Source organism: Carassius carassius, chromosome 33 (assembly GCF_963082965.1).
Source record: "Carassius carassius chromosome 33, fCarCar2.1, whole genome shotgun sequence".
In the NCBI taxonomy this organism is placed as follows: domain Eukaryota; kingdom Metazoa; phylum Chordata; class Actinopteri; order Cypriniformes; family Cyprinidae; genus Carassius; species Carassius carassius.
In genome coordinates this window covers 8,483,915-8,509,225 of record NC_081787.1, presented here as the reverse complement: position 1 = coordinate 8,509,225, position 25,311 = coordinate 8,483,915, and the positions used below count along the sequence as shown (strand labels likewise).

Sequence of the window (25,311 nt, the reverse complement as noted above, 5' to 3'; positions counted from 1 at the left end):
ATAGATGGAGGCTGAATGAAAGATTATGTTGTGCAGTATTACAGAAGGTCAGACATGGAGGTAGGAGAGAGTGAATGGAAGAGTACGAGAGTGTGGGTTGAATGAACTATGTAAAAAAAGGCTGTAGTTGTAAGGTCTGGACAGCCACCAGCTTCTGTGGCTTGAAGATGAAATGATGCAATATTCGTAACACGCTTAACTACTGTAATGTGACATATTTCTAGGTGAAATAAAATAGTAACAGAGGTACATTACCATCCAAAGGTCTGGGGTTGGTAAGATATATATTTTTTTAAGTTTTGGGAATTTTTTTCAAAAAAAAAAAATATACATATAATATATATATACATATTAATCTTATTAATAAAAAGAAAAGAAGTTGATAGAATAAAAAAGAATAGGGAACCCTCGTGTTCGTGTTCAAGTTTTTATATATATAAAGCTTTTATATATATAAAAGTTCAAGTACATTATAAATGTTTTTACTCTCACTTTTGATCAATTTATTGCATTCCTGCCAAGTAAAAATATAAATTTCTTTCAAAAAAACATTTTTTTCATGAAAATAATAATATTAATAATAATAAAGAATAAAAAAAAAAAGATTATTCAGCCTGAAATAATGTATAAATAATCATGGCTTGATTGTAATCCAACAGGATTTAAATGGATTTTGAAAAATGATAATTAGTTTATATTATTTTTCACTGAGTAAACAGTGATCAGAATCATCATCAGAAATGTTGACAAAAAAATTGCATGTAAATGAGAGACTATGAAAACATTTTTTTATTCAAATAATAATAAGCATTGATGATGCATGAGCAATTCGGAGAACTAGACCAAGACCAGAGACATTTATTAGCAGAGCTTCAAACTCATTATACTTTATTTGTTTTTAAGAAAACACATGCAATAAAAGCTGGTCTTGGGGAAATCACCACTAAACTCATTTAGCAGTGAATAATGAAGTGGCTGCTGGAGCAGAACTTTTGTGAGGGTCTAGACAGGGAACATTTATAGTACTGTATGTCTCTTTCAACAGGACCCATGTGCTAGCATAATGAGGCACAGGCCGTGATGCAAAGCACCTTTGTGGAGGGTGTTGAGTTAATGTGCTGATACAGAGATGGATGGACCAGATCTCAGGCTAAACTGCACTCCGCCACACTTACAGTCATCTGCACATGTTTACTCTGCTTCATTGCTATTGATTTTCACATACTGTGCAATCCTCTTACCAGCCGACTCGATAATATACACTTGCTAAGATAGAGACTGTGTACCGAACAGTTAGCAGTAACTAGTGCTACTAATTTTATATAGCCACTGGTCGCCCACTGAAAACAATGATACAAACATTTTGTGGACATGAGTCCATGCAATTCTGGTATGTCACAAATCAAATTGACATTGACTGGTGATAGTATATACGTTACAGCTAAAGGAAACCCCAAACCCTTGAGAACAAACAGAGAAGTAAAAACACCTCCTGTGCTGGGTCATGGAGTGAACTTTGTCAAAAAGTTTGAACAAAACTGTGTATTTTCAGAGACAGACTTACACCAAACAGGAAGGTAAAATTTCCGGAGCCTCTATGTCTTACTTGGTGTGTAAGGTTGTTTACCAATCCATGCACAGCAGACCTGTATATTTATAGAGAAACACCTTTCAACTGTCCATGCACTTGTTTACTTTTACACTTCTAGAAACTCTCAAGCTGTGGTTTCCATTTCTTTCTGGGCTCACGGAACGGTTTTATGACAGAAATAACACCAGCCAGTCACCCAGCATATATGATAGAGTTGGTTTCATGTCATCTCTGATTCATTACAGCTCTCCAATTTCATACACAAAGTTATGAACATGTCATTACATGTGATGTCATGAGCAGAAATAAAATCTACAAAATCAATTTCGAAAAGAGCAGAATATCTACCAATATAATATGCCACCTCGTTACGTTTAATGAATATAATCTATATAGGCAAATATAGGGCTGTTACAGATCTAAACGGAGCTCCTTGAGGCACAATTTGAACGTCTTGCCTCGTGAAAAAAATAAAATAAAACAAAAACACTATCAAGGAACGGAACTGATTTCCAAAAAAAGGAAAGCTACAAATAGATTAACAATCAATGGCTTTTCTTTTTCTCCAGAAAATGGGATCAAAACGAGTAAAACATATCAGCAATAAATAAATAAATGAACAACAACCACTGCTTGAAGGATTCCTCGCAATCACACAGATCAATGCTCATTGAAATTTCATGAAGGCACAGCTGGATCGCTTCATATTTCACAATAATAACTACAGGCTCGCGGGGGTGAGGAGAGTAGGGGATCTAGCCACTACTAAAAGACAATACTGAGTGCTGTCAAAAGCAGATGGAGCCAGTCAAAACAGTATGTTTTAAAATACCTTACAAAACCAAAAAATCCCACACTTAATATCTCGCACAGAAGCCAGAGGGCAGAATGTGGGCGGCAGTTTTTAGACTGGCGAGAACACAGTATTTGTGGCTTTCCTATTTTCGAGACCAGAAATTGAATCAGCTGACCACACATAGACCTGCAGGGCTAGAACAGTATCCCTGACTGATGGAGCAGAAAAGCATGCTGGGTAATTGGTCTTTAGCAGAACCTTTTAACAGGCACTTGTGGGCTTTGTACAGAGCTGTTAATGTCAGGATGGTAATGTTCTGTACATGTTAGGGAATGGCAGACTCTTTCTCTCTCTCTCTCTCTCTCTCTCTCTCTGTTTTCCCCAGAGCTCTCTTTCATTCAGGTGTGATCTCATATGCTGCGGATAGGAATCGATAGGCTCAGTGGCAGGGTGTTCGATGCCTGCCTGAGTTATTGCTTCATTTCTCTCCCTATATAGATGAGGCCTGTTTTTCCTCAGCCCTCCCCACACCAGGATCAATACCTTACAATCTCATTTTTATCCATTTTTCCATAAACCCAGTGATTACGTTTATTTGGAAAATTCGACAAGCTAAATAAGGCATCACTTTAAGACACGGGGGGAGATAAAATCTTGGAACCTGTGGCCGTAAAATGGATGACTTGTTTTTCTTGATCGTGAGCAGAAGCTCCTAAAAGACAGAGACTTCTGTGTGAAATGGCCCACTGAATGTGCCCTGCTGTTGAGCAAACCAATTGCTCTATATCTTTATGGCTATAATCTCTACCATGCAGAGGTTTAGCAATTTAATTGGAACGGTTATCATTGATCACCTAGTGTGACCCCATTTGTCAATAGAATTAAAGAGACTCATTATCAAAATCGAACGATCACTCAAGCCACTCAAGAAGAAAGCCTCCATCAAATCTAGAGCTTGGAAAAAATAAGTTGGTGACTATGAATGCATAAAGGATGTACATTTACAGTTGGGTCCAAAGATCTGAGACCATGTAGAAATTATTATATACATTAACATTCAAAGTTTTTGGGGTCAGTAAGATTTATTTATTTAGAGTTATTCAGCAGGGATGCATTAAATTGATCAAAAGTGACAGTGAAGACATTTAGAATGTATATATATACAGTACAGACCAAAAGTTTGAACACACCTTCTCATTCAAAGAGTTTTCTTTATTTTCATGACTATGAAAATTGTAGAGTCACACTGAAGGCATCAAAACTATGAATTAACACATGTGGAAATATATATGGAATTATATACATATATATTCCAACAGTCTTGAAGGAGTTCCCCGAGAGATGCTTAGCACTTGTTGGCCCTTTTGCCTTCAGTCTGCGGTCCAGCTCACCCCTAAACCATTTCGATTGGGTTCAGGTCCGGTGACTGTGGAGGCCAGGTCATCTGGCGCAGCACCCCATCACTCTCCTTCTTGGTCAAATAGCCCTTATGCCTTCAGTGTGACTCTACTATTTTCATAGTCACGAAAATAAAGAAAACTCTTTGAATGAGAAGGTGTGTCCAAACTTTTGGTCTGTACTATATATGTATATGTATATGTATATGTATATGTATATGTATATGTATATGTATATATGTATTATATTTTCATCAAATAGATGCAGCCTTGGGAGAGTTATCACGAATATGAAATATTTAAGAAATAATTCTAGGCCATTAATCAGATTTGTGTTTGTGTTCGTAGCACAAGTTACTTTTTGGATCATTCTTGAAATCATGCTGTGGATAACATGATTATTAGGTTTTACACAAACAAAAAAGTCCTAAAAGCTCAAGTGCATTAAGGCAAAAGGACATGTAAACTAAATATTACATTTTTTTACCCAAATTCATTAAACTTTTCACTCATGTTGTAAGCTGATATCATTTTATATCAAATAGAAAGATTTTCCCTTGTGGTTTCAGAATTTTGGACCCCAACATACGTGCATTTGAATTAAAAGAGAGGGTGAACGCATGTATGATGTGAAGTCTGGCTTTTCGTCAACTAAAGTGACAAATGCCTCCCTTAGACTTAATCATTGGGCAGGCATAGAGCTCCCTCTAATGTGATCGAGCAGAGTCTTTTAATATCGGGCATGATGGGTGCTGTTCAGCCCACTGGCCTGCATACTGAGCAGCAATGAATTGCCTGCTGAACATTTCAAGTGATTCATCAACACCTCCAATCTATGGGCTGCACAAGGGCTTCAAATACGCTCACTAGCAGATACCATTATAACTCTGCCTCTTTCCCTCAAAAAACAGATGGAAAACCCCTTTGACGAATGATGCAAATATGGCAATCTGGTGAGAAGTAATACACAACCAAACAAGGAAATGCATTTGTGGCAGATGAATTGGAAAGGGAGGGTGGAAGAGAGAAAGTAGGGAGGAATGATTCATCTCTCTTATCTGCGGAGTGCCATGCAGGATGGGTAATGTCCAGAGGTGGGTAGTAACGAGTTACATTTACTTCGTTACATTTACTTGAGTAATTTTTTGGGGTAACGAATACTTTTCGGAGTATATTTAAAGATGGGTACTTTATACTCTTACTTGAGTAAATTTTTTGGGGAAAATCTGTACTTTTACTTCGTTACTTTGGGCGACGCTCCTCTCGTTACTTTATCTTAATGCAATAAATGTTAGGTGCTTCAGTTTATTCCAAATGCGCCGTACTTACTTACGCCATACTTTTCTCTGGGCAATGAGCGATTGCCCTTTCGCGAATGATTCATTCTTTTGAGTCAATTCTGTTCAAAGGCTTGATCAAACCAATTGGCAAACAAGTGAATTGGTTCATGAATCAGTTTGAATGAGTCGTTCAGTTCCCTGCCGCACGCGCTGAGCGTCTGAAGTGGTTCACTCGGAGTTGTAACGTTTAAGAACAGAAAGAGCATTGAAAACGTGGCTGGAACTGCACTGAATTGAAATCTGCAAAGGCTATTATTTGCTAGCGATGGAGATCCTTATTAGATGAACACCGCGTGTGCTGTCTACTGTTTAACAGGTAATAACTTGGGCTACATTCGATTACAGTACACGATACCACTGACATTAGTTTGTTGTACGTGTGTGGCTTATAACAGAGGGGAGTCAAGTTGAATGCAGCTTCCAAAAGACAAAAAATAGCCGATTAAGATTTTATTAATTTTAATACAATCACACCGACGTGAGTACGTTCAGCAAGTCATATAATCAGCTGCTAAATTCAGATCTGTGATCGCTTGCTGGCGCTGAGCCAGAGATAGATGCGTTTATGCAGCGCTGCGCATTATAACCAATCACACATGATTCTTTTGAGCTTATTAAAGCATTGGCCAATCAGAGGTGTTCCGATGAGTCATCGCTAAAATTCCGGTTCTTCCTTCACTCGCTCACTGACTGAATACCTCTTTCTTGCGAATTCTCTCGTCAGAAACAACAAAGTGCAGATGTTTGTACGAATCTTTAATTAAATATTGATTTCACAGTGTTAACAGTTTCAGTGATTTTAATGGGAGTTTCTGAGAGTGATTAAAATCTAGACTGTCTGTGAAAATTATCTTTAATAATGTAAATGTTATTTGCTCTCTTTCTGAACAATGAAAGATTAGTAGCAATATTTATATCACATTAACTTTCAATGTTAAATTCACATTTAATATAAAGTCAGTCATATTAAAAATATGTTATGGTATGACACCTATATCTGTTACTTAAGTAAACAGACAGGGTTTTATAATAAATTACATAAATTGGAGTAAAGGCTGATGAAATATATACATTTATACACGCACACATACATTACATACATTTTATCTATATATCTAAATAAAAATAGGCTCAGTATATATGACCCAAAGTAACTAGTAACTAACTACTTGAGTAGATTTTTTATCCGATACTCTTTTACTCTTACTCAAGTAACTATTCAAGACTAGTACTTTTACTTTTACTTGAGTAAATATTTCTAGAAGTACTTTTACTTTTACTTGAGTACAGTTTTACTTGAGTTTTGGGTACTCTACCCACCTCTGGTAATGTCCCAGGCGGGGAGTGTTTAATTGTTTCTGATGATAAATATAATTGCAGAGAGCTTCTGGATGTTTAATTGCAGAGGCCCAGTAACTGTGGGTGATATCACTTTGACTGGGTCTTCCTCTTTGAAGCTCAACTATAGCATTCTAGCAATGCAAAAAAAGTGTCTGGTGAGATGGGCAATGAAGGCTACTGTACCACACAACACTGAAAAATGCTGTTACTCAGTCAGTCGGTCAATTGCTCTCCGATACTGACTTTGTCATCCTAAAAATTCTCACACACACACTTTATGGTGCTTTAGATTCTTTCAGCTTAGTCCCTATTTGTTGTAGCTGCATGAAAAACAACTCCCATCACATTTCTTAGAATTTTCTCTTTTCCGTTTTCCATAGAAGTCAGTCATACGTGTATGGAATGACATAATGGTGAGTAAATGATTAAAGAATGTTTGTTTTTTTGGTTAACTATCCTTTTAAATACAGACCATTGGCCAGTCAGAGGTACAGTTCACACAAGTGAGTGCAAAGAATCCTAGAGATTCCGAGACTTCTGAAATAAGAGGCCTTTGAGGGATCCATTTACTGGGTGACTGCTTGGTTCATAATCAGAGTGAAGTCAAAGCAAAAAAAACAACTCTATCAATACAGATGGAACAGTGTCAAATATAATCAGTGTCATAATTTACTCATAACGACAATAATCAAAAATCATGCACATGGTCTGTACATACTGTACTTGTGAGAACCATGCATTCAAAGTAAAAAAAAAAAGGTAAACTAAATAAGTTTTTTTTTCTTTTTTTTTCCTGAAAGGATTGTTTTTTTTTCTCTCCACAATGGCTGTGAGGGATGCTCTCCAGGTACGTCTCAGCCTTTCCACATGGCTGTGTGGTGTTTGAGCGAGGCAGCATCACTACATCAATGATTTAATTAGGTCTCCATCTCCTCTGCCTGACAGAAGTTGATTAGAGGTGCCAGATGCCCCATGTGTAATTCCACTGCCAGCTGCCACATAGCTTTGCCAATACTCTATGATTAGTACCCACTGGCAACTGGGCAAGGCACAGGTGCCAACTGGAGCCATGAGAGAAAGACACAGACACAGGCTGATGTCCCACTGCTGTAGATGGGAAAGGGGAACAAGGGGAAGAGAGATGGCCAAAATGCTTCAAGTTGAGGAGAATTGCACGGTGGGGCCAACCTGAGGGCTGGAGGTCAGATCTGCACTGGCCATTTTAATGTGTGTGGAGACCAACAGCCCTGCATTTGGTCTTTTGTCATTAACAGCATTGAGTTTCAAACTGAATTTGAGTGCTGTGTGCATGAAAAACAGCATATTTAATCAAAAGCATTCTTGATGGTTATTAAGCTTGAAGCTTCAGCAAAAGGGGCACATCTAGAAGTGCAGCCATAAAACGGGCTGACCATCTGCCCTCTGTTTTGCAGGGTGTGTTGCTGTATGTGTGTTTGTTGTGTGCGAACGTCTAAATCCCTCCCTCCATTCCTGCCCATGTGCTCGCTTAATAGCCTATGAAATGAAGCCAAGTCCAGCACCATAAACCCAACGTGAATACTCATTCACACCCACGAATGCACAGGCATATACATAGACACCTACTGAGCAAACAATACCCACTGCTGTGCACTGCTTAAACCTATTGATGAGACAGGCCTTTAACATTGCTCCCTTCAGCGTTTTAACGCTCTTCAGAAAAGCTGTGCTTGTACTTTGACTGCAAACTCTAAATTTAAACTAAAAAAGCTGCATGATCAGCGAACAAACTCTTCACCTCTTCCTCCACTGATTTTACGTTGTTTTACCATTAGATTCCATCAAATACTTCCATCATGCGGTTCCCTTACTTCTGGAAGTCTGAAGTTAATTACTTCTCGTTGGCTGAACTCCCATTATGTAGAGTGTACAGTAAACTCATTTTAAGCCAGCAGATATCACAGGTGACCTCTTTTTCCTCTGAAAGATAAGTCCTACATTTCCCTTATCTGTGCAGGCTGCATGATCTTCCTGGAGTTCGAGGCACAACCGTTCGTAATAAGCGTAGGTTTCTTGCTACAAGAAACACAGGATGACTTACTCAACCCAGACTGACGAGAAATCAAGAACAGTTGAAAAGGAATAAGACATGATGGCTGTACACAACTGGCTGAGTACAGCTAAAGGTGCTTGATGTTATTCTTACCTGTGTAGATAAATCTGCCTGGTGTACCTTTGCAGAACTGCTTTGACTTGTAGGACAGAGTGACCTCCACAACCCCGGGTATGTGTCTGGGAGGAGTCTGCACTCGAATGGCGTGAGGGGTAATGAGCTGAAAGAGAAAATGAGAAGTATGTTGCTGTTGTTTTTTTGGCTCTTATTTTTTGTTGCTGTCAAAATAAAACAGGTAGATTATGTAGGTTGAAATAAGACAACAAAATATTAAAATAAACAAAATGCAATGTGTCCAACCTTTCATGTCCAGTGTTACATACAGTAGGACCTGAACTGATCATCAATTTTTAACATCTCTTTCATGATTCATTATTTTTACTCAATTATTATTATTTTATAAATATACTGTATTTTCATTCAATTATTTATAATTATTGTTTCTTTTAATTATGCTAATTGGCCACCTCCACACATACAACATAATTAAGTCATGTGACAACAATATAGGCCTACATGATTGTTGCTCTAAATGATACATGTTTTTTTTTAAAGAACAGTAGGCAGCATGCAGTGTATACTGTGCAGTATACATGACATCTTAAGCAAGTACACAGAAACCTTTTTTTTTTTTTTTTGAGAAGGTATTCTATTCTGAACATAGCTTATGGTATATTTTAAGATGTTAGGGGATGTCAGTGTTTCAGTTTTTCTTCCTTTCATTTTGTCCCTCATCTTAGTATAAGAAAAATATCAAATGCCTTTTTTCTTAGTATTCAAATTCAGTTTAACCATAGTTGTGAGTCCCAGTTCTGTTTTTTGGCTAAAGCATGGCATGGATTTTTAATTTTTGGGGGGGCAAAAGTTTGCTTAGGAAGGTAACTGACCTCACTCCATACCAGCATGGTGCCAAAAATGACCTGTAGGCCGTCAAAGAAGTTATCACCAATGATGATGACTGTGGCACCCCCTGTCGTCCAGCCTTCACTGGGACTGATGGCCTTAATGCAAGGAGTAGCTGTTTTAGAGAAAGAGGAAGTGGAAAAAATGTGTAAGCTAGTGGCCAATAAGTGGTACAATAAACATATAGTTTACCTTGAAAGGCATACGTAATATACAGTACATTAATTATGACTTTATGTATTTGATTGTACATCGAGACACCTGTAAAGAGTTTATACATAAATAATGTCAAGAAGCATCAGAATAAACATCTGGAAGCATCCAGCAAATCATCACTCGTGTGCATTACCTGTGACATAATTTCATGCTAAATACTTAGGAAATAAATCTAAACCTGTGCCGCTGATTTCTTCCTGATTACGGCAAATAGATTTATGAGCCACACTCTATTAGAAAGCTTTAGGCACCGCTTAATGACAAGTGACTGACTCATTAGAGTCGTCACATATGATTAGACTGTGGCCATTCTTCTGCACCGTCCCCATATGCTCCCTGACAGTGGCACGAGCATGAGAGATGACGCCCGCTCACCGATCATTTATCTCAATCTACCCTGTATAGTAGCATGATTCACTGCTGTGGTTGCCCGGAAATCACCTGCAACCTCACCATGATCATTTCAAGCTGTGTTGGGAAAGTTGGGAACGTTACACTGACTCTGCTTCACTCTTATACCCCTCACTGGTGAGAGAAACCCCACTCCAAATCCACTTCATAGTTTAACAGATTGCACTGTTACAGTTCAACTATATACTCTCTTCTCTCTTTACCATTGGTTAATTAGATTATATATATATATATATATATATATACAGTATATTTATGTAATGAACATACAACATATAGGTTATATGATACAATTATATAAGTAATGTAAACACAACATGTAAACACAATCTTTTATTTTGGATGTGATTAATCACTATTAATCGATTTGACAGCCCATATATATATATATATATATATATATATATATATATATATATATATATATATATATATATATATATATATATATATATATATATATATATATATATATATATATATATATATATACAGTACAGACCAAAAGTTTGGACACACCTTCTCATTCAAAGAGTTTTCTTTATTTTCATTATTTTATTTATCTTTATTTTGAAAATTGTAGAGTCACACTGAAGGCATCAAGGGCTATTTGACCAAGAAGGAGAGTGATGGGGTGCTGCGCCAGATGACCTGGCCTCCACAGTCATATATATATATATATATATATATATATATATATATATATATATATATATATATATATATATATATAAATATACACACACACACACACACACACACACACACACACACACACACACACACCAACTGCTATTTATTCCCAATTTACACATTTTGATTGCTTTGCTATCTGATGCCCATTTAGTTATATTCTTCAAAACACAATTTAATTTTAGTTAATAAGTTAATAACTTTTTATTATTTAAATTACTTAAAAAAGTTAAATAAATTATATTACAATATTTAATAATTACATTATATACAATATACAATATAATCTTCAGCATGTCTCAAAATAATGTACTATATAAAGTTGCAATACCTAAATTCAAATAATTTGTAAATGATTTAGTCAAAACAGTATTATATTTTAATATCAATTTATCAGCCACAGCATGAAAATAATCAACTTATCAGCAAATCATGTTTGCACAGCTTCCATATTGTAGGGGTGATGCATTAGTATGATGAATTTCGATCATCTGTCAGTTATTTGTTTAATGTTTTGTCATTTTGACATAGTTTCTACAATAATATTACACAAATTGAATATTTATTATCTCTTTGCATCTTTTTGACACGTTATATCAATTTTTATCAACACAAAACCTGACTCCTCACTCCAAGCAGAACAGTACAGCTCATACAATTTATGCATTCTTGTCCACAGACGCTTACACTCGGTTGACCAAACTGAGAGCAGGCAAAACAGGGCAATAAGACACAATGTGAAAGCCCCCCTGGTGCTCTGCTTATGAAAGGCATAATTCCCCTCTGCCTCTGTTTTAGTCATGGACATAATTAATGAAATCTGAGGGTCAGACTGGAAAAGATTAGTCAGTGATGAGTGTACTTTATCAGCACTCCTCCCTCCAACCCCTCCTTCGTTCCCCTCCAGGGGTGGAAGGAGAACATGAATTCTAATTCCGCTTGATTATACACACACCTTTATTAAATATTACAATGACCCCATGTGTGTGTGAGGAGAGAGGGGGCCAGGTGCGAGCGCTTGTTTTATGACACTCGTGCAAATGTCATGAGCGCTAGAGTTTGCCAGGAACAGAGAAATCTAGAGTCCTTACAGCAGTCGATCAAAAGGCCAGGCGCCCTGGGACACTCTGAGAAAACAGCAGCCAGCCATAAAAATTCAACACCTTAATGAGTTTAAATTTCATTTCAGCGTGTTGAACTTTGGCACCAGATTCTAAAGCTTGGTGTCACACTGAAGGCACTTTAACTGACTAATTACGGCTGTTCCAATTTGCTGCTGGATTTAAACAGAAGGAAAAGACATGAGATAGAGAGAGAGAAAAAAAAAGTAAGAACCCTCTGAGGCAGGGAATGGGAGAGTCTGTTAGGGGCAGCTCTGTTGTCTTCTGTGACTCTGGTGGGGGGACTGAACTCACATCCTTTAACAAGCGTTACACAGAGTTCTGACTGAAGGCAGGACCCCTAGGCGAAGGTGGGGGGCTACACTCAACGCTCGCTTGATGGTGCAACTAAATCAGACGTGTGGTGGAGGCAGATGGCCTGTGTGTAGGAAGTGCTCAGTGCTGCTGATAGAACCTGCACTGAGATGAGACGAGAGAAGGCTGTACGCCTCACTCGCACAGGTCAAACTGGTATGTGTCAGTCTGGGAACAGCTAGCATAGATAATAGCAGGGGAGACTGAGACTTGGGGACACTTCTTCTCATCAGAAGGGGGAAAATAGTCCAGGGAACAGTGTTGGGGAAGGTAATCTGTAGTTTGTGAACCTACAAGAAATGTGAAATATAATCCAAAGTACAATCATATACCTTTTTGAAAAAGCAGTTAGCAACACTACAAGCTACAAAAAAAGAAAAGAGAGAAAAAAAGTCTCTTATCCTCACCAAAGATGCGTTTATTTGATCATATATGTATATATGATTATTTATTTATTTATTTTTCTTAGTTATCACTCTGCATTTGTTTATTCATAAAATTCATTAAAATTGATATATTTATATTATTCAGATACAACAGAAAGTCTGTTTTACAAGTGTGTAGTCACTTTTTGGGTGAGCTTAAGACTTTTTATATCCATGTTAAATGGTAAGTAATAATATTCAAAACTTGCAGGCCTGTATAGTGATGCTTCTGAGAAAGACCTTAGTCTCCCAGGATTCACATTTACAGTGTCCTTTATGCTGTTGAATGTTTTCCTGAAGGTATACTGCAGGGAATAACATATTTTAGATTAAGGAACATGATTTTTAAAGCATTTCAAAAACCCCAAATATACAAACCAAATCTCCTTAGACAAACCAAAACATCACGTATATTATGTGTACTAGCCATGTTGTAATTTTCAGAAGTGAAGTAATCCACTTTGCGGCCATGAGGACTTCCCCAGCTTGTCTGTGTGTGTGTTTTTTTTTTCTTTTGTAGGAGCTGTGTTGTGGGTGACTGCTGGGCATAATGCAATTTGGCGGCGTGATAAACCAGGAGAGATGAAGAGGAACGGTGGAGCAATCTGTGATTGTAATCTTGGCCTAGGACGACTCTTTTGCAGGGTGCTGAAATTGTGCATGGATTAAGCAGATGGTGGAATGTGAATCCATCTGATAGGATTAAACTTTGGTGCCTCCTCTGCCACCATCTGTTCCCTTACACTGTGTGCACACATACACACGCTCACTCTTTACACACATCTCAGATACATGCACAATAGCTTTCTCTTCTACAAATTAACATTCTCGAGCCCTGCAGACACCTCTTTCCTCCACAGTGAATTTGTGACATGACCTAATGTATTGGTGCCCTCACTTTACCCTTGTCTCGGCAGCCTAGAGCAATCAACACACATGCACGACATATCTGACAGAACAGGATTATTAGCTGGAGGGGAGTGGAAATGGTTTAAAACTGACACAATAATGGACAAGAGTGGCTAAGCAGGGGTGAGTGAAGGGAAGCATGCTGTTGCAGTGAATAGGTGCCATCATAATGAAAGTTCAAACATTTGATAAAAAATATCACAATAATCCACAATAAATCAACATGACTCCTGTCTATCAATTAGCTTCTTGTGAAGTGAAAAGCTGCATGTTTGTAATAATAATATAAATATAAAATAAATAAATATTTATTAATATATAAATCCATTTTTATGGTTTAACTTTAAACTTCTGGCCAAAATACCCATATGTCCATAAGGGGTATGGACATAATCAATGATCCATAATACCGCTTTCACCAGTAAAAAAATTTATCCCCTGTTGTTTACAGATATATTTGATTTAGACTGTTTTTGCTTGTAAACTGTGCTTGATCTGTGCATATTTCTCTCCTGTTTTCAGACTAAATTACTTTTTTCACTGCAAAAAGCAATATTATGGATAGAAGACTTGTATTTTGGCTAGAATATACATCTTTTTTTTCCTTTTTTTTTTTTACAGACACGCTTTCCACAGCTTTTCACTTCACAAGACCGTAATCAATGCACTGGATTACTTTGTAATGTTTTATCAGCTGTTTCAACTCTCATTTTGACGGCACCCATCAACTGCAGTGGATCCATCTGTGAACAAATGATGTAATGCTAAATCCAATGAAGAAACAAACTCACATACATATTGGATGGCCTGAGGGTGAGCAAATTTTCATTTTTGGGTGAACTATTCCTTTAAAATCATACACAAGTGGCAGGAATGTGTAGATCGCAGTGAATGACAGGTGTTTAAATTTCAAGTGGAATTTAGTTATTACAAGAACTCTGTATTGAATTTTGGAGCTCTGACATGTTTCTGTATTACCCTCCAAGAAAAATATATCTATATGTGCATGTCAGGGTTTTATATTAGACATAATGAGGAATTACAATATAAGCCTGTCTTTCTCAGGAATTATCCTATACTTTCTTTTGGAAAAAGAAAAAGAAAGAAGAAAAATCCCCACAATTTTCCAAATATGTCCAGGCTTTAGAAAAACTGACTTTTTTAATCTTCTCAGTGCAGAGGAAACTGCATATAAAGACTGAAGACATTCCCAGGAGAATAGAGAGAACTTAATCATCATCAGCATTATCATTCAAATCCTCAGTTTCTCATCATAAATAGAGGTTAACAGTCCAACTGAAAAAAGAATCATCCCAAACATAAATGAGAAAATGATTGGATTTGATTGCGGCGGAGGATCAAATCAGTGCTCAAATCTAGTCCACATGTTATTAGACAGATTTAGGAGGATCGCACTGTATCCTGCAACACTAGTGGAGGACAGCAGATAATGCCAGATGTCATTCAGAAAATAAATGCGCTGTGCTTAAGCCTTAGAGGTCCCGTAAGACACATGTTCAATCCTAAAGAGAACAGGCCACTTGGGGAATGCTGCGTTCATTGCTCTTTTCTTAGCCCTGGATTGTTGGTGTTTTGTTGCACTGCTACTGTTGGTATGCTGTTTGTCATTCAAATGGAAGTCTGGCTAGCTCAGACCACCTGTAATATCTGGCATCAGCATGACTTCAAAACATGACAGCGGCACACAGAGGTGCTAACTCAGAGTCATTGTGTGTTGACTGAACGGTCACAGTTGTCTTTCAGCCAGTGGAAAATAAAAAGTGTTCGTCTGTGCTCGACTGCACCCTGGATCATTAAATAATAAAGCGTGCAAACTAGCTGAAAGTAGTTTGGAAGGGAAGTGTGATATACTGTACTGTAGTGGTTAAAGCTCTGGGCTGGATGAAGGTTTCACATTCAAATTCATGAGTTATAGTGAAAACAAAAAAACACATTGTGGTCAAAAGATCCATTGTCAATACTGTAGTGATGTATGAAGCACAGCCAACACGGACCATGACAGACATTCTTTTTTTGACCATGACCATTTGCATGTGAGTGTATTGATTTATTGATTTATTTTCATTATTTAAATGTTTTCCTATCCCCTTTATATGCTGAAACAACAAGTCATTAGTAGGTTGATTTCCCAAAACATCATACAAGACTATCAAGTCAATCAAAGATGGTGGAGGAAACCTGAAATCACTGCTATTGGTTAGCTGTGTGCAAAAAGTTGGTTGTGTGAGAAAGTACAATGAAGGAAACTGTCACTACATTACATTGTGGGTGTAACATTTTTGTCTTTTATTCCTGCTGTCTGTTTCTCCCATTTGTCTCAATCGTTCTGTTACTATGAAACAATTTAATATGAAGAATTTGTACTGATATGACAAACGTGTGTTCTTTATATACACTCACCGTGTTCCAGGTATGACGGAGTGCCTTCAGACGGGTCCAGCCTGCGAGCTCTGCGTCCATGTTTAGAATTATTGTGTACAAACATGTTATCAGACACAGCCAGGACATGACCGTCCACGTTGACCGTCGTAGACACCACCACCTGCAAGAGACAAATGATGACTGTACATTACTTCACTTGACCCACAAAGACATACTCTGTTCTTGTATACAAATTAATACGTAGCTCAGACAAACAGCTGAAGTGTTGGAGCAGCAAATACACACAGTATGCTTGTAAGTAACTGCTGACTGATAAATTGACGAATAGGCACATTTCACCAGAGAGCCTGGAACAATGACAGCAGCTAACAGCTCTCAGAGAGCTGAAGTCATACACTAAAGGTGTCCCACAGCAACTGAGGAGCCTCTTGATTTAAATGGCTCTCAGGCTTTGAGAGGTCTCTCAATCTCAAGAGAGGAAGGGGCTTGATGAGACTTGGCAAACACCGCTTATCCCTGTTCTGGGCAACCACTTCATTCGCTTAAAGCTTTTTTTTCTCCCTCTTCTCTACATCTGTATCAACCATTCATACCTTTATATATATATATATATATATATATATATATATATATATATATACAGTGGAGTTCCAAATTTCCTACAATTTTCTAAATTTCAAGGAAATCTCTGCAGTGACAGCCTGCCATCAGCAGAAAGAATCAAAAAGCCAGGCTCACCTTTGCTGAGGAGCATGTTGTGTGAGAGAGAAGAACTGGTTCAAAGTTCACTTTAGTGATGAGAGCAAGTTTAATTTATTTGGGTCAGATGAGAAAATTTTGTTCAGTGTCAAAGTGGGGAAAGACTGAACCCAGAGGGCATAAAGAAGTCAGTGAAAGGTAGATGAGAAAGTGTCATGGTTTGAGGGATGTTTTGTGCAGCAGGGGTTGAGCCTCTTATACAGCTACATGGCAGAGTGAATGCAAATGTTTACCAGAACCTCCTTCAGCAACATGCGGTACCTTCCCTGCAAGCATATCCTAATCAGCCTGCAATTTTCATGCAAGAAAGTGTCCCTGTCACACTGCAAAATGGGTAAAGCAGTTCTTTGAAGCTGAAAACATTGAAATAATAAAGTCCTGATCTTAACCCAACTGAAAAACTCTCAAAAATATGGCTAAGAAACCCACTACAGTTACTGAACTATTGAAGAGACTGGAAGAAGAGTGGACCAATATCACATCAGTGCAGTGTGAGAAACTAGCGATGTCCTGCGGCTGCAGATGTGCTGAAGTCAGTCAAAGCAAGAGCCTCTACACTAACTACTAATTTTAGACGGCTTCAACCCTCCAAACATTTAGTTCTAATATTTGGTTGTAAATAAATTTTGTGCTACAGTGGTTACTATTCTCTAATTTTGATCAGTGTGTTTTTCACAAAAAATAAATAGATAAATAAATTATATATATATATTATATATATAATGTTCAATTATCTTAATTTGAGTTGTTTTAAATATCTAATTTAATTATCTAAACATAAAAAAAAAACATTTTTGATATTGATAAAAATTATTCACTGTATTTAAAGTCAATTTATTAATTAAATTAAAAAAGGCTTCCTTTATGGTTTTCCGATTGATATCCCTAAAATATATTACATTTTATGTAAATTCAAATTATTTAAATGTTCATTAACTACTCATTTGTCGAGCATTATTAATATAACAACGATTTTAGTGTTATTAATGGACATTTTACCATTTCATGCAGCAAGCAATGCAAAAGCATCTTATCCACTTACATATGGTTCAAATTGCAATTTTACCACTTTAGTTATGAAGTGTGAACTGACTGAAGGTGGTCCTACCTGAAATCGTCGCATGTCTCGTGGGTTCCCTGCATTCTTTAGGCAGTTCTGGTTGCATTTGAGGAAGAATTTCAGGAAAAACCTGAAAAAACACAGAGTAAGAGGATTTATGAGGTAAAGCTGTTTTGTTCAATGCTTTGGTGTGAAATTGAGGTAAAAAATGTAGTGTTGTATGGTACTGACATTAACCACATTAGATGTAATATATGTCTTTAACCTACTGAACCTACATATTCTGTGCATTCATAAGGTCACAGTTAGACGTTTATTCACACGCACACAATGAGTAACAAACTGGTCTTAGAAATGAATAGCTGACTATCTGTTTAGATTCCAGAAAGAGGTTTGTCAGCTGAGTAAAGGATAAGAAAGCAGGAGAAAGATCAAGAGAGATAGAAGTGTGTTGTCGAGGTCACGCAAAGAGCACCTAGACTCACATAAGTCATAAATACATTGAGATTTCCTCATAAAGAAACCATAGTAGATAAAAATCCTTAGCAACTATTACTCAGAGATGTATAAAATCAGCAGCTAGATGCACCTAATCACTCTACTCATCTTCCCAGGAGAACATCCAATATTGTGAATATTACTGTGCCATTGATCGATCAAATTAATAAAGTGTGTCAAATGATTTGTAAGTGTTTATTATTTATGCATTTTAAATGAGTTCTCCCTCCCTCTCTGTGGTCTGAAATCTGCAATATTAATTAGCACAGTGGGGTTTCTCTCTTTTTTCTTCATTCATAGTTTTCCGGTTCACTGCACTGGTATCTGTCTGCAGCATCTATCCACTATTATATCTGCTGTCTGTCACTACTCACATGAATGCATTAACACTTTTTAGCCTGGTGATCACAGTTTGGGTTGAAGCTGTTGGAATCTTAAATGAGTTTATGTCTATGAATCTAATCATCTAACACTCAGCATACTTTTATTGACATGTCAAAAGGGCACAAACCATAGACTACTATTGGTTTTATATACTGTACACTACTGTTAAAATTAATACTTTTATTCAGCAACGATGCAGTAAATTGATCAAGAGTGACAGTGACGACATATATAATGTTTCTAACCCAAACTTACAGTCTAGCCATAACAAAAAACTTTTTGCATTTTAAGAATAAAAAAACGATTTTTTACAATTTTTAATTTATTATTCTTTTTTTAGAAAGATACAGTACATATATTTGTACATAGACACACAGGGCTGTCTTCAAAGGTAAAGTGATTCATGAATATTTCATTTATTATTATTAATATTAGTAGTAGTATTATTCAAAAAGTTGAGTTCTTTTAGGGGTAAAGGTTTAAGGCTAGTCTGTAATAGCTTATTATAAAAACAATAGAAGTCAATGGAAAGCCCACACCACCATGATAGGAAAACCAACGTGTATGTGTGTGTGTGCAGCTGGCTTGTTAGAGCTGGAGGAATGTGAGATGCATAGTCTGTGTGTGCAGCCTGTGATTCCTCTAGGATAAGCGGTCCAGGCCTCATCCTTTGCTCTTTAATCTACTGTTTGTGTCGCCCCTCTAACATCTACACCCTTTCACATCCATGTGCGTCAATCCATTCATCCCCTTCTCGTGCCTTTGTGCCTAATAGCATGTCAGATGGAAAATGCAAACAGTATGTTCACTGTATGTGACATATATAAATATATGTTACACACACACACACACACACACACACACACACACACACACACACACACACACACACACACACACACACACATATATATATATATATATATATATGTATATGTATGATATCATCTTTCATTTTGAAGCTCAGTGTGTGTGTACATTGATAAAAACATGTTTGTGTGTGTTATCCACTGTGTTGTTTGGATAAACAGATTAGTGCTACAGGCCTCGTCTATAATATCATTTAAGAGCTCTAAGCCGCTGCTTTCTTCCCTACTGATTCCCTCCTGTCACTGACCCTGTCTGAGCGCTCTTGACCTGTCCCTTATTCTTCCACACTCTCGCTTTCCTTCTCTTACTCTTTCTTGCTTTGTGTGGAGATAAGTCTGGGCTTAACCCGATCGCTGACATCACGCTCTCATAGTCCTCCTAAATCCCCTGCAAAACCCTTGGTGCCCTCACTTTAGGAAGACATCCTTTGTCTTTCTTTCCCTCAGCTCTATGAATTTGTCCTTCTGGTCTAACCCTAACTCTCACTCATAGTTTTTAGAGCCCTCATCCACGTGTAATGTGAATTTAGTTTGACTTTGTTGACCCCATAGCTCCATTAGCAATAGTGAGAGTACTCCGATGCCTGCCAAACAGGGAGAGGACATGTAATCACACGTGTAATGTTTAATAAAGTGTGCACTGTCCCCTCCATAGGGCACTTCGGACAGGGACCTTATGCTTTTAGAAGAGATTGGACGGTACGTTGCAAATGGCATGGCTAAGAGCACTTCAATTAGAGAGGGCTATTACCACAGTCAGCATGAGAAAGAGGGCAACACTCCAAGTGTCTGATAAGTAGGATGAGTTTAAGTCAGAGCAAAGAGACTGACCTGTCATACGTACTGCCCTGCTTAATAACTCTTACATTGTAATTTTAGACACATCAAACTGGCTGCTAATGAAACTGTTACTGAGATGGAAAGAGTACAGATGATGGCGTGGAAGAATGAGAGAGTAGCTGTGCTCTGTTTCACATGGTCACAGTGTTCATTGCTCCCAACAAATTGAGCAGGTTATATTTGTTTAAGTTTACTTCACTTGAGAAAATGCACTATTTAGAAATGCTGCAATGTCGTCATCAAACACATAAGACAAATGAGTCACACAGATATACATGTATGCTACAGTTAAAAAAATTCTAAGATGGTGTTTTTGAAAGAAGCCTGACGATGGCTGCATGATTTGATTGAAAATACAGTAAAAACAGTTATATTGTAAAATATATTTATGATTTAATTGAACTGTTTTTGGTCTTAATATATTTTAAAATATGTTTATTTCTGTGATTGCAAAGCTGGATTTTCAGCAGCCATTACTCCTGTCTTCAGTGTCACATGATCCTTCAGAAATCACTCTGATATGATCACTTGCTTTCTCAATTTCTTATATATATTATTTTTATTTATTTAAATCAATTTAATTTTTCATAATAAAAACACCAAAAAAATATGATGAATGATAGGTGTGATAATTAAAATAAACATTTGTGTGATTTTGTTATTTTAAAATATGTATGTCTTCTTAATTGTTTACCTATGGCTATGATGATGACATTGTGACGGTCACATCTTGTATGCTTTATACAGGCTGCTGTGAAGAATTCAACTTCTTTGTGTTTATTTTTATCAAACTTTTTGTGATATTCAGATGGTAAACAGTAACTTCTATTTACACTTTCTGTGATGTGATGTACTGATATAGTATTGTTCCCTTTGCATTTTGCAGTGCCCTTCAGACTGAACATAGATGTTCAAATACTCAATGACGTTCACTTTGCACTAACAGGTGATTGAAGCATACCCAGTTATCAATCTGTGAAGAGAGGTAAGAGTGAAAGTCAGGGCAAAAAGAAGGACAGCAATGAATCAAAGCAGCAATCGAGGGGTGATGGGGTAGGTGTAGGCAGGTTTAATGAAATACTCAACAAATTGACCTTTGACCTCAGTCTGTCTAAGGGTCACATCTGTCCCCTCAGCTCTGGCCCATTAATTAACTCTCCTGCAGACTCGCCTTACGTGGAAACTCAGCCATTAAGCCTCTTGTGTTATTGTCTTCAAATCTCAGCCAAGGAATGATTCAGAAAAAACGAAGCCCATTTCGCTAGGCGTCAAATTAAATACAAAAAATCCACACAGGAAAGTACTCTTTACAATCAGACACCCACACAAAAAGCAACATTCACAGAAAAATGCCCTTTAATAAATGGAAGAGCGTTAGGGAAAGTCTCTGCAGCCCCTCATTGAGTTTGAGTCGCTTCTAAAAGCACATCAAATGAAATCAAATTGCACCCCCCACTTCTCCCCCGTGTTTGCAGTGATACTTGTAGCCTTAGTCACTTGCGCTATTGATTTAAATGCATTTGACTGTAGCTGTGAGGGTGGTTTCAGATGAATAATAGCAGCATACAGAGAAAGTGGCTGATCTGGAGTTAGCATTAACTGCTGCAGCATGGCATAAGAGCATGTGGCATGTGCGAGTATGGTATTACCCACACTCTCAGTAAATGAGACCAAGTCAACGGCACCAGTCATCAATTATTCAGAGGCTGAGATGGCAATTATGGCACTGAGCACAACCAACATTAATATTTTATGAAGGCTAACGCAGACCATAAGAGTGTGAGAGGGGGCTATCGAGAGAAAGAGAATATAAATGTGTCCATTTCTGGGAGACACAGCCGATGCCAGTTCTTGCCATGGAGCAACACTCAAAGTGCCATTCGGTAAGGCATGATATCTTTCTTCATCCGCTCTCTCCTCACCTTACGCCATCTTATCTTCATTCCCGTCTCCCAGAATGCCTTGTTGAGACAGCACCATGGGCTGTCTTAATGGGAGCAGGGGCAGATGTCCTCTCAAGGCAGCTCTCCATTACCTCTACTGTGTGGGCATGATAGGAATGTTGCAGTTGTTTAAAACACAGAGTTTGAGTTGTGGCTAATTGAGTAAGGCGACACCATGTTGACGAGTGATAGGCTAATCTTCTAAGGGGCAGTGTTAAAGCCAGGCGACCCTGTAATTCGCTGTCTGTTTCAGCCTCTGTTTGTCATTCGCTCTCTCTCTTAGCCCCCCTTTAGAAAAACATATTACTCATGCTTTGAAAATAGGCATGTGCATTGGTTAGCCTGCCTCCTGAACAGTGTCTAATATGATCATAATTCCTTCAAGACCAGATACTTCAAATTAAATAATAAAAATGCAAGTAGAACAATCCGACAGCTACAACAAGTCTAACCTTACCCTCTTTCCACCTTCAGGCAAGCTGAGACCAGTAGGCATGTTGTGCTGACAGCTCTAAAATTGCTTACAATACACATCTCCAAAAGATCTGTCCCAGGCAAAAAAAAAAAAGAAATATCACCGGCTTGCTTAGCTGGTCTTTCAAATGTCTTATTTTTCCCTCCTCCCTCCATTTATTATGGCTGGATTTCTGCACTGGCCTGCGAGTTTGGTGCCAAATGCAACCGAAGAACTATTTCAGAAAGAAAGAGAGAGAAAGAAAGAAGAAATGGCGAGCGAGCAAAGATAATTCTCTTATCATAACATGAGAGCAGAAGAATTTACACTCTGTGTCGTCCATTGTCTACAAATGTTTCCTCAGAGTGAAAGCAGTATTTATTTTTAGTCCTATTTAGCTGAGCTTGTGTGGACTGTTTTGGTCTACAGAATGTATTCATTTATTAAAAACCTCTAATATGTCAAGTTGTATATTAAAGGTGCACAGTAGGGCTGAGGAAGTTAAGACGTTATTTTCACATTAATGCATTAATTGATTAACGCCGACAATTATTTTATTGCGCGTTAACGCCAATTTGTATTATTATGAAAGTCCGTTGCTCACTGTCTCTTAATACACATACAGACAAACCATAAGTCACGGGAGGGGTAGGATGTTGATCAGCACTGGCTTAGGATGGGTGTCACCATGCGTCTCAATCAATGAGAGCATTTGGGTGGGCCTAAGACTGCAGCAGCGCAGCTCTTACATGAAGGTCCTCTTACAATATATTGCTTTACAAATCTATCACTTTTGCTGCTCAGAAATGTTCACATACCGGTAATCATGTTGCACTCTGAAAATACATGCGTACTGCATCCGAGCCCAACTGAACCGCGCTCTGGCCTACCTCTTCCAACCCAGCCAGTGATGGCTAAACGAACCATGGTACGGAGCGATCACACTAGTGAAACGAACCAGGCTTTAGGGGTCAGACGCACTTGGACACTGTTAAGATTGCCAAGTGTGATACACCCTTATCCCGCACACACAAGTCTCTACTCACCCCCTCCATTATAAGTCATGGCAGTGTATTTTGGTGGGTTTTTGACGGATTTTGGCTATATTTAGCTTGCAAAATGTACGCATTTACATTAGGTGTATTTTACATTTTTTTATTTGCACAATTTGAAGGTTAATGGAAATGTGCCTTATGTCAAACTATAAAATATTTTCTATAAAAACATTAATGCCCTGGCAGTGGCAAATAGCTTTGGTTTTATATTTAATTTGATTACATTAATGTTATAAGTTGAGATTTACAAGAAATATTTCAACTGCTACTATGTAAAAGGAATACTGCTGTAAAAAAGCACCTTATTTAAGTGTTTGCAAACCAAATGTTATTGCACTTTTGTTCATATAACAGTTATTTTAAATGAAAAAACTGCACAATACACTACTTTTGAATTAATTATTTAATTTTGTGCATAACAATGAGATTAATCACGATTAAAAAAAATTATCATTGCCCAGCACTAATGATATAGCAATATATATATATATATATATATATATATATATATATATATATATATATATATATATATATATATATATATATATATATATATATATATATATTTTTTTTTTTATATGTTGTTTCTATTTCAATATAAATACTGTTTAATATCATGTTCCACGGTTCTTGATGAATAGGAAAACTATTTGCTAAAGAAAAAAAAATGGATCAAGGTTTCCACAAAAATATGAAGTAGCACAATTGTCTTCAACACTGATAATAATAAGAAATATTTATTGGGCAACAAATTGAAAGTGTATTAGAATGATTTCTGAAGGATTATGTGACACTGAAGACAATTAGTGTCTGAAAATTCAGCTTTGCCATCACAGGAGTAAATTACATTATAAAATAGAAATAGAAATATGAAACAATTATTTAGATTGTAATAATGATTTACAATATTACTGTTTTTTATGGATTTTTTTTTTAAATCAAATTCATTATTTTACATTAAGTAGATTGCCTCATGGGGGATACCATTTTTGAGACCACATGACCAACTGCTTTATATCGTTAACCCTCTTCTTAGTTTACACTTTCATTATTTAAATAAATGAGTCATGACTGACTGAATCATGTATTTCTGCAGTGGCATCATGTGATATTGCATTTGCATTATGCTGCATACATGCCACTAGTTGTCAGTATACATGTAAGTGTAAGTGTAAGACATCCAGAAAAATAAATGGAAAAAATTTATAAATAAAACAATCAACATTGAAGTATCATAGTATATTGTATGCTCACTCCAAAGAGGGTACAATAAACGAAGCCTGTTCCTTTTACTTTACTAAAGCTCTTGAGCATTAACTGGTTTGAATTGCTCCATTTCCTCTCTCTGACAATCCACTGGCATCTTATGTCATTACTTCCTGGGCTGTGTCGAT

General features: G+C 37.2%; 1 protein-coding gene and 1 long non-coding RNA gene across 3 annotated transcripts in view; one reads left to right on the top strand and one right to left on the bottom strand.

Annotated features, from left to right (window-relative positions):
- The window catches only part of LOC132114224 (uncharacterized), a 534,277-nt gene that overhangs the window by 360,193 nt on the left and 148,773 nt on the right, over positions 1-25,311 (top strand). The window lies entirely within an intron of this gene.
- LOC132113679 (transcription factor COE1-A-like) overlaps positions 1-25,311 on the bottom strand; it is a 129,213-nt gene that overhangs the window by 21,633 nt on the left and 82,269 nt on the right. For both annotated transcript variants that reach the window (XM_059521584.1, XM_059521585.1), the window contains exons 7-10: positions 17,920-18,001; positions 16,071-16,212; positions 9,505-9,635; positions 8,651-8,777 (exon numbers count right to left, since the gene is read on the bottom strand). In XM_059521584.1, coding sequence (XP_059377567.1) covers positions 8,651-8,777; positions 9,505-9,635; positions 16,071-16,212; positions 17,920-18,001 — 482 coding nt within the window. The remainder of the gene's footprint in view (positions 1-8,650; positions 8,778-9,504; positions 9,636-16,070; positions 16,213-17,919; positions 18,002-25,311) is intronic.